Raw genomic sequence first — 10,239 nt, forward strand, 5'->3', positions numbered from 1 at the left:
CTCTCAGAGGGCTAAGGTTAAAGACAGGCCTGCATCCATGCCCAGCTGAGATTGTCTTCTTTAACATTTCAAATATGAGCTTCCTATAGTTTATAGCCAAGCACCGAATGTGCACTTAGGTATAAAAATCACTGTAAATAAATGCATAGCAAATGTAGTGATATAAACTGTCCCTAGTAGAAAAATGAAAAGGAAAACTAAATTCTATAGTCTGAAAAAAAGGAGTATTTTTGTAGTAATTTCCTTTGTAAATAATACAAAACAAAATCAAGTATGCTTTATTTAATGGTCAGAAAAAAAAAAATCTTACCACTTCCTAAAATTTAGGATAATTTTGAATTCTAGAATAATTTAAACATATTACTATTGGATTTTAATTATCATAAAAAGATCAAGTATTAGTTAAAAATAGATTAAGAAAAAAATCTGTTCATGTTTTTTCATTTAGCTGATTTACAGGGAAAATCCTCAAATAGTAATCATCAATACAATCACTGAAATATTTAAAAATGCTTTTCTTCTTCAGACTTAAGTTAGGGTACCAGGCATAGCTGCATGCCTTTACTCGCAGCATTCAGGAGGCAGAAGCAGGAGAATCTCTGAGTTTGAGGCCAGTCTTATCTACATGGTGAGCTCCAGGGCAGCTAGGACTACATAAGAGGCTGTGGGCTGGGGTGGGCTGGGGACCGAAGCTAAAGCTTGGGCTCTGCACGCAGATTGCTTTAGAACTGCCATTCACTGTGATCATGGAAAGCGATACTTTCAGAAGAAAGGTATAAGAAAAGATGGCTATGTTTAAACAGACTCCAAAGTAAGGAAAGCCGCACCTTTAGGACGTGCCAGGAAGTAACACTCTATAGTAGGAACAAAATGTTTGTCCTTATGCCTAGTAAAGGTTTCTAAAAGACGTTCCTTCGGAATTCTTTAGATTTTGAAACATGTTTTCTCTTACTGACCAGAGCATGGGGACACGGTAGGAGAGGGATGGCCCCACATTTCCTCTGGGCTACCCAGTGCTGCTTCTACCTGTGACTAAGAAAATGCTCAGTCACAGCTTGCAATCACACTGAAGCTAAAGCTCATGAAAGACAGCCTCGGTTATGACACTTCAAAGTCAGACCACAGAAGTGCTGCCAGGCTGCACAGGGCCAGCGCGCGCAGGGAAGCCGGTCTATCTAAGCACAGCAGTGCAGGCAGGCCCTCTGCTCTGCAGAGCAGCACACCCCATATATGGCTACACTGCCCATTTACTGTGCAAAGGAAGGGACCAGTGTGGCCTTAGAGATTTGTTTAATAAATTTAAAAATGGACTCTGGGTGATTTCAATAAAAAGTTCTATGAGCCATTAGCATGAAGTATCACAGCTTTTCTAAAGGAAAGGTATACAGAAAAACAATTTCATGTAAATTTTTAACACTAATTTTAATACTTTTATAACTAATCGAATAGGTACTTCTAAAACTGTAACATCTCATGACAAAAATAAAAGAGGTAGAAGTTAAAAACTGAAAATGCATTCAGTTTAAAACAGACTGTTCATATATAGCACTTGAATTATTCTGCAACAAGGAACTTGAAATCAACTGCTTCTGATGTCTCTAATGCTTTGCTTCTTAAGGAAAAACTACACTATACTATTCCTACATTTCATAAAGAGGCTTTCAATGGGTCCCTTACAAGATTACACAACTGGTATTTAAGAGCACAATGATTTAATATTAAGCTTATCTGCAAGTCTGTCTAGCTGGAAATGGGGTGGGGGTATTACTGTAAAATTACAAAAGAACACTGACCATTTAACCTTTGATTTCACTACATAATCTACCTCGGGTTCTTATGAAGTTGTTAACTGAATGCATTTTCTACCACTTAACCAAAACTGGAAGCTGATTTAGGGCTCTTTAATAGAAGGGGATGCTACTTAGATATACTTTACCAATTAAAAGAAATGTACCTAACATCTACTTCCAAGTTTTTCATTTGTTTCATAAAAAGACAGGTTCTATAATATTGGACCAGTATTCTAAATATCTGGACATGCAGGCTTCAAATATGTATACAAGTAACCATGAAACTTATTTATGAAAAGGAAATAAAACAATTCAATAAAAATGTTAGTTAGTCAGGACACCCTGGAAACATAAATATATGGAAGGATGGTCCTGATTCTTCTAGTTTGGGAAAGTGAGCTTCTAGACACTATTAGTCAGAAGTGTTTTTAAACAACGCCGGCCAGTGCATGAGTACACTGAGTTCTGAGAAGCCCAGAGGAGCACATGTGTCTCTGCTACCTCAGCTATACAGGTTCAAAGCGGTTGGCAGTTGGATGGAACCTTACAGGAAACTGAGCTGGTGAAGAAAGCAAGGGTATTTTAGTGGTGGGAAAGAAACGACTGAAAGCATAGAAATAGAAAAGTAAAGGTCTAGATCCAACGTCTAATTCCACAGCTATGAAGCATAAGCTAATGACAGTAAGTTTTAAACTTACACTGAGGAGAGGCACAACACAGGAGTGCTAAGATTTTTCTAAAATCCATATGCATCCCAGACTGAAACATACATGCATGCATACATGCACATAGAAAGATGGAAAGACAAATTGTTAGTATAATGCCAGGATAAAAATATAACTGCTTGGAACAGGTTGATAAAGTAGCAAAGAAAATACAAAGGTAGTCCTGAAGAAAAGCCAGGTGACTGAGTGGACATATATCCACAGGGACAGTAAATGAAGGAACCAAAATGTTTAACTTCATCTTGACATTGACGACATTATTAGCAGAATAGAGGCGTCAATGAAAAGATAGTGCTCAGTATCTCAACTGAGTTTGAGTTAGCTTAAAACTAAAGCTGAATATTACAATTACATAGAAAGGATTCTATTCATTCTCAAGACAGGAAAAACAGTTAACAAATAGACAATAAAACAGATTATAAAACTCAGTTACAATTACAAAAAAAAAAAAATTCTGATCAGAAAAGATTCCTTAAAGAAATGTTTTGTGAAAACAAAGTAGCTGTTAACCTATAGCCAAAGGGACTACATCTGCATGTACATGACTACTTAAAGATATATACCTTTAGCTAAAGATTATATTATATCATTATAATACATTTTAAAATGGTAAGTTGGTTGCTGTAGAAGAATGGGAATTGAATTGAAAACCATTGGCACGGAGGAAAAAGTTAAGACTGTAAGGTTGAAATAAAAAAGCTAACCTCCAAATTGCCACTCTTGCATTTTAGGCATGCCAGTAAGGACCAGCCAAAGGCATTCTATCCATAACCCTATAAATCTTGACAGTGTTTACAAAGCATGCTAAAATACAGGCATAATCACATGCTATAAGTAAAACTCTTCAGGTGAATAACTGTCAACTAGCAAACCTGAAACTGTCCTCCAGACCTTAGGTTAAGAAAAGTCAGAGCGCGGTATGGCGTCCTACACCTGGAAGAGGAAAAGTAAGTAGTTTGGAGACCAAGACCCACGTCTGCTCTCTCCCACACGGATGGCATTTCTATGTGGGAGGGATGAAGAGCGGAAGCTGGGAAGTAGTTTCACAGCTTTCAGTGGGCGCTCATTCAACCAACCAACAACCCTTTAAGTACAGACCACCTGCATTTCAAATGTAAGGAAAATAGCAGGGTGCTAAGTGGGATGTGAAGGACCAAAGCTTTTGTCCTGTGAACCAGAGGCTATTCTACCCCGACAAAAGGTGAGTGAATATGTAAATAGACTAAAGAAAAATTAGACGAGTAAAATATTTTTGATATTTTATGATCTTTTAACAGTATTAAAATATTTAAGGACCAGTCACCATATCAGTCTTTTTACTGTCACTAAAGAGACTTCCGAAAAGCTTAAGATCCCACGAGAGGAGGAGGGTGCTCATTTCTCACAAACCTACCAACTGGTGTGTCCCTAATTTGCTCGAAGCGAAGTCCTTGTCATAGTAGAGAACAAGTATGAGAAAATACAGAAAACACAATAAACATTTCAATGTTGCCTTTGTTTGCTTGGTTTGTTTTTTGTTTTCCCAAGACAGGGTTTCTCTGTATAGACCTGGCTACTGGAACTCACTCTGTAGACCCAGCTGGCCTCGAACTCAGAAATCCGCCTGCCTCTTGCCTCCTGAGTGCTGGGATTAAAGGCGTGCATGCCACCACCGCCCTGCTCAATGCTGCTTTTTAAAAATCACTTATTTAACATACACTGGTGTTTTGCCTGCATGTATGTTTTTGAATGTATTGGATCCTCTGCAAGTGGAGTTACAGACAGTTGTGAGCTGCCATGTGAGTGCTGGGAATTGAACTCACGACCTCTGCAAGGGCAGCCACTGCTCTTGACCACTGAGTCATCTCTCCAGCCCCACAATGCTTCATCGTTTAAGGACTTTGGCTTCATTGATTTAAGGAACGTGCTCTACATCAACTGCAAATAAAAAGGCTTTATACAAATGGTATAAACTTAGAAACATCTCCTTACATGCTTGTCAACTCAAACAAAATATGCAGTCATAGAGACTATACCTACACTCACTAAACCACTGAATTCAGTTAAACAAGAAGTTATCATTAAGTCTGGCTTCTTTAAATAAGTAAAAACTGATAAACACAAGCCTTTAAAAGTCAATTTCTTGTCTTTTCAACTATCTAAACTAGTATTGCAACATTAAGAAAAATGTTAGACATTGTCTTCTTCCTCCAAGCCAGTACAATTCTCCACAGGGAAGAAACTTTACATTTCTACTTAGTTTGAGAAAACATACTGATATAAACCACTATCCAATTATTGGCATACAGTTAAGTGTGTCTCAGAACCAATTTCTCACTTAAACTTGCCAAGGACATGTGAAAAAATACTTGAAGATTATTTTCAATGTTATATGATCAAAATTTTTAATGCTGAAGTTGATTTCCTTCTCAAAACCATGTTTCCAGATCTAGAGTTATAATGTGCCTTAAGCTGTAAGCAAATGAACTTTGCATTACATTAGAGAACCACCCTATATTTTCCCTCGGTGCCATTCTAAATTCCAGATCTGTCCTGCAGATTGTCAGGCACTTCAACCCTTCCAGTCAGCTTTGTAAACAAAGGCTACGCCAAGCTTGATATGTGAATTTGATTAAATAAAACTTTAAATGGTCATCACTTATTAAAGCAGGAAGCAATAAAAGGAAAATGCCTCCATACCATGTCTTTTTAAAAGGTATAAAGTTAACAGGCACAAAATAATAAAGTTTAGGTACAAAGTGCAAAGCCTTAGGTTTCAACCTCTGCTTTTAACCACACTATTCTTCAAAATAGAGCTATGCTCTCCCACACAACCAAGAGGAGTCTGAGGGCAGTGGGGAAAGTCTTTTTCACTGTATATTTCCTAGTAATTCCAAGTTTCTTAATATGAAAATAGAAAGAATCTATGTCATGGCACTTATTACCAGCACTTAAAGCTTGCTTTTCAGGCAGAACTCTAAGGGTTCTGTTGCTTTTGGCTTGTTAAAGGCAAAGCAACATTATCTCTGGATTGCCAATAGTTTCTCCTTATTTGGCTAACATTGAGAGATCCCAATCGGACTACTATAAAACTTTAACATGCACAAAGCATCCATTTTGAGAAAAGATTGTGATTAGCTTTGGTTTTTTTTTTTTTCTCTCCCCCTCCCCACCACGACCCAAAAATTAAAATAATAATAATAATAATAATAATAATAATAATAATAAAGTTTGGCAACTATCTTTGAGGAGTGCACAGTGTTTATTCCCGTCTTTCCTAGCCCCAGTGTACACTCCAGGAGCCAGGACTCAGGGATCTGTGACTGCGACCAACTTCGAGTACAGGAACCCATAGACTCCAGTTCCGAGGTGGGCAAGCCCACTCGGGAAGGCTTCCCTTATTAGATACACTACCAATCCCCTCTCTTTCAGCCACTCCGGATTAGCTAATTACACCCCGTTTTCCCCTCCCCAGTGACCAAGAGCAATAAAGGAGAAAACAGGAAATCGTTCGCTCAGGGCACCCGGCTTGAAGGGCTCGGGATCACTAATATCATCATCCTCATCTGTAATCAAGTCCTTACAAAGTACACCAACACCACTGCCCACCTCCAGGCCAGAGGGGTCCATCTGCCCCAAGAGTCCCTGTGAGTGGATCTTTCAACAACCCTACACCCTCCACCCGCCACGGTCTATCACTGACACCGGGCCTCGGCACAGCCCATCACACTCGGGCTCGGCTTGACCCAGACTACCAGACACAGACACATGTCCACAAATGGCCCTGGGGGGGGGTCCCCCCAAGAGGACCACAGTCCATTCTGCCCCGCGATCAGGAAGATCAGCCGGCTCCCCCCCAAACTGCACAGGCTGCGGGCGAGCGGCTCTGGAAAGGGGGGCCCGGAGCCCCGGCGTCCCAGCCAGCCTCCCCGGACGGAGCCGCCCCCTCACCCGCAAGCAGGGAGTCTCCCGCCACCCTCCCCGGGCCTCAGCCCCGGCCGCCGGGCGCGAGCACGCCAGCGGGGGGAACCCCCGGGGTCCGGCGGACCCACAGACCTGGTGCAGGGCGGTGAGTCCGTCCACATTGGCGTAATTGATGTCGGCGCCGCGGTGCAGCAGCTTGAGGACCTCGTCCGTGTCGCCGCTGGAGCAGGCGGCGAGGAAGACGGCGCCATCGTCGAACTTCACCTTGGTCTTCTGGCGCTTCACCACGGGCGGCTCGAGGTCCGTCTCGGAGCCGATCCAGCGCTTGAGCTGCTCGTTCCGCTTCTGCTTCGCGTCCGCCATCTTCATCCCCTCTCCTGCCGCCGGCTCCTCTTATCGCGAGCTGGGGGTTGGTGGGGGGGGGGAAGGGGGCGGCGGCGGTTAGGGAGAAGGGAGAACCACTATGAAAAGGGGAATGTTCTGGCGCCAGGCTGGGTCCTCTGTTTGCCCTCGCGGGCGTCCTCCGGTGGGTCCCGCGGTGCTGGCGCTAAGGGGGCGGGCGGCGCGGGTGGCGGCGGCGGCGGAGGCGAGGGGACGCCGCCGGGGCGGGGATGGGGGGGTGGGAGTGTGCGACCGCGTCGGCGACCGAGAGCCGGGGCCCGGAGCGGAGCGGAGCCGCGAGCCGGGGAGGAGACGCTCGAGACTTCCAGTATCCCACAGAGCACTGGGGCGAGCCCGGCCGAGCGGGCCTCTCTTCCTACCACAGACGCCCTCCCGCCCCCGGCACGGCCGCCCGCCCGCCCGCCCGTCAGCCCGTCCGTCAGCCCGTCAGCCGCGGCCCCGGCTGGCTCAGCGTAACTTCGCGAGATCGCGGCCGGGGAGGCGCCCCTGCGGCCCAGTGCGCATGCGCGCTCCCGCCTCGCCCTCAGCCTCGGCCTCGGCCTGGGCCCGGCCCAGGAAGAGCTCGGCGGCCGAGCGCTGGCGAGGGGCCGCTACCGGAGGGAAACGGGTGTGGCTCTGGCTGGCCCGGGGCTGGGCCGCTCCTGGAAGGGAGGGGAGGAGACCGGGAAGGAAGGTTGTCCTGTCCGACGGGACCGAGAGCTCTGGAGGCTGCCGGGGTCGGGCGGCGAGGCGGGTCCGGGCTGACCTGCCTGCCTCCTCCGGGGCTCGGCGGGCCGCGCGAGGCGTCTGCCCGGGGCGGAGGGTTTTCCTATTGGCTGCGTGATTTGAATGGAGAGGACACGGGTCGTGCATTAGGTGCTTGGGGTGGGGGGAGATGCTCTTCCCGAGGAACTCGCGGGGAACCCGGGCGATCCTGATGAGAGCGTTTTAAAAGTGGGGTCGGAGTCGTCTCCACCGCCCCCGGTGGCGGTGACCGAGGTGATCGCAGGCTGGCAGGGGATGGTGACCCTGCGGTCCTTGCGGTGGCTTCCTGCTAACACCCACTGCAGAAATGTCTTTTCCTCTTAGGCTTGCTCGGTATTGTTGTTTTGGTTTCCCTGTCTCTGAAGCCTGGTTTGATTTCTTCTTCCTTCATCGCTTTTCGGCCTGTGTGGCACTGCCCACGAGGGCCAGTTCAGCCTTGTTAACTGCTCCTGACCTTTTAAGGGATTTACGGTTCCAGCTCCATTGCTTTCTATGGAGTAAAGACCCGGCTGCGTCTAGAATTCAAAAGGAATGTGGACGGAGGCAGTTACTTCGACTGATATTTATCCAATACATGTCTAAAAAGTCGTGACTTCCTAGGCTCTGAAAATACAGTAAATACGATTTATTTGAGCCCATTTCTTAAGTTCTTGGGCTGCAAAGGACATTATTATAAGGAGATTTTAACGTTGCCTTTTCTAAACACTCTTCCCTTCCCGTACACTTTAGATCTATAATGTCATAAAACCCTACCACTGGTCCTTTTTGGGAATCCTGTACACTGTGAGCCCCCCCCCCCCCAAAGAAAACAGTTGCCTTGCCCTAACCGCCTCCCAGTGCTGGGGATACAGCAGTGAATATTTATTTTCTTACTCTTCAGCATGTTGTCTTTCTGGTAGATTGTATTAGAATAACTGAGTAAAATCTGCTGGGGAAACCACCGTATAGAACTGAATATTCTGAATTTCAGTATTAGGAATAGTAATAGAATCCAAGCTAGGATAAAAATACTTCCTTTGAAACACAAAACGAGTGTACCACACATGAAATACATCGTTATGTCTTCATAAAATGTGTTGAGGTTCATACCATAGACCCCTGCACAACAAGGAGAGCAATGGTGTTGGGTACTGAACTTTCTTTTCTTTCCTTTTCTTTCTTTTTCTTTTTTCCCCAGATATGGTTTCTCCGTGTAGACCTGGCTGTCCTGGAACCCACTTTGTAGACTTCGAACTCAGAAATTCTCCTGCCTCTGCTTCTGCCTCCTGAGAAATGGAATTAAATCCATGTGCCACCACCATGAGGGGCTGGGTCATGAATTTTCTTAATGTGAAACTATAAAATCCCTATGCACAGAATACAGCCCTCCCAAGAAAAGAAAAGAATTGAGTATACCCTTATCAGCTCTCCTATCTACCTAGAGAAAACCGACTTTTCCTTGTTTTCGAAGAGCATTCTGGTCTATTTGCTCTTAAAAGTGCTCTTGAAGCCGGGAGGTGGTGGTGAACGCCTTTAATCCCAGCACTTGGGAGGCAGAGGCAGGCGGATTTCTAAGTTCGAGGCCAGCCTGGTCTACAAGGGGAGTTCCAGGATAGCCAGGGCTATACAGAGAAACACTGTCTCAAAAAAAAAAAAATGGTCTTGAAATACACATTCATTGGAATCTCACGTTTTCATTTGGGCAAGAGGACTTCAGTGGGAGATATGCCATTTCTAACCCAAGCACTTCTTTCAGGACATAATAATAATACAAAAACAAAACATTAGGTTCATTAATAAAACATAATTAAGTCCAGTTCCCAAAAGCTATCAATTAAAAAAAAAAATAGAAACCTCAAACCTTGGGCTGTTAGCTTGTTCAAACTTCATTTGAATTTAGCTTTTTATTCTCCATAACTGTTAAGGTCAGACAGCTCTTCCTGTTGCCACCTGTACCAGCTCTGTCTTTTTAGAATATATATATATATATATATATATATATATATATATATATATATATATATATATATATATATATATATATATACATATATATATATATATACATGTAGAAAGCAACCATTTCATATTATGTTAATTACCGAGTGATTGGTCTAAACCAAAGTTGAAGAAATAGAAATATGTTCATTTCCTAAAGACTTGTATGTAAGTTAGAGTGCGGGGATTTCAGTTCCTTTAAGACAGAAGGACTCTTAAGGTGGAAGCACATGTGTTTCAGAACCTGAATAAATGTTTACAGTGAGCTAGTGTAAAATATTTAGTCCCAGTGAAAGAGTTGGCCAGAGCCAACAGTGAACCAGCTGACCTTGCTTTGGACTGCACTTAAACTCATCTGTAGCTCTGGGTCGTGCCATCTCAAATCTTTTGCCTCTGAACAAGGTCAGTCTCCTCAGCCAGAGACTCCTTGTACTCCTCTAGGATGATTAGCTTTCTTCTCACTTTCCAGGTCAAGGTTTTCTTCAAGACAGGGTGTCTCTGTGTAGCCCTGGCTGTCCTGGAACTCACTCTGTAGACCAAGCTGGCCTTGAACTCAGAAATCCACCTGCCTCTGCCTCCCAAGTCCTGGGATTAAAGGCGTGTGCCACCACCTCAGGTGAAGGTTTATGCCACATCAGGCTTTATCCCAAAGGCCTAACCTTAGCACACTACACATAGTCACTTCATTTCCGTGAACC

At 44.4% G+C, this 10,239-nt stretch overlaps 1 protein-coding gene across 11 annotated transcripts in view; it reads right to left on the reverse strand.

Moving 5' to 3' along the window:
* Ppp1r12a (protein phosphatase 1 regulatory subunit 12A) overlaps window positions 1–6,874 on the reverse strand; it is a 113,209-nt gene extending 106,335 nt beyond the window's left edge. For 10 of the 11 annotated variants that reach the window (XM_021204363.2, XM_021204359.2, XM_029542564.1 and 7 more), the window contains exon 1: window positions 6,551–6,843. In XM_021204363.2, the coding sequence (XP_021060022.1) occupies window positions 6,551–6,787 (237 nt within the window). In that variant the 5' untranslated portion in view covers window positions 6,788–6,843. Of the gene's footprint in view, window positions 1–6,550 lie in introns of all 11 variants that reach the window. The other variant, XM_029542566.1, reaches the window with a different exon arrangement.
* Between the last annotated feature and the right edge of the window lie 3,365 nt (window positions 6,875–10,239).

The sequence above is a fragment of the Mus pahari genome, chromosome 9, assembly GCF_900095145.1.
Source record: "Mus pahari chromosome 9, PAHARI_EIJ_v1.1, whole genome shotgun sequence".
NCBI classification, from domain to species: Eukaryota; Metazoa; Chordata; class Mammalia; order Rodentia; family Muridae; genus Mus; species Mus pahari.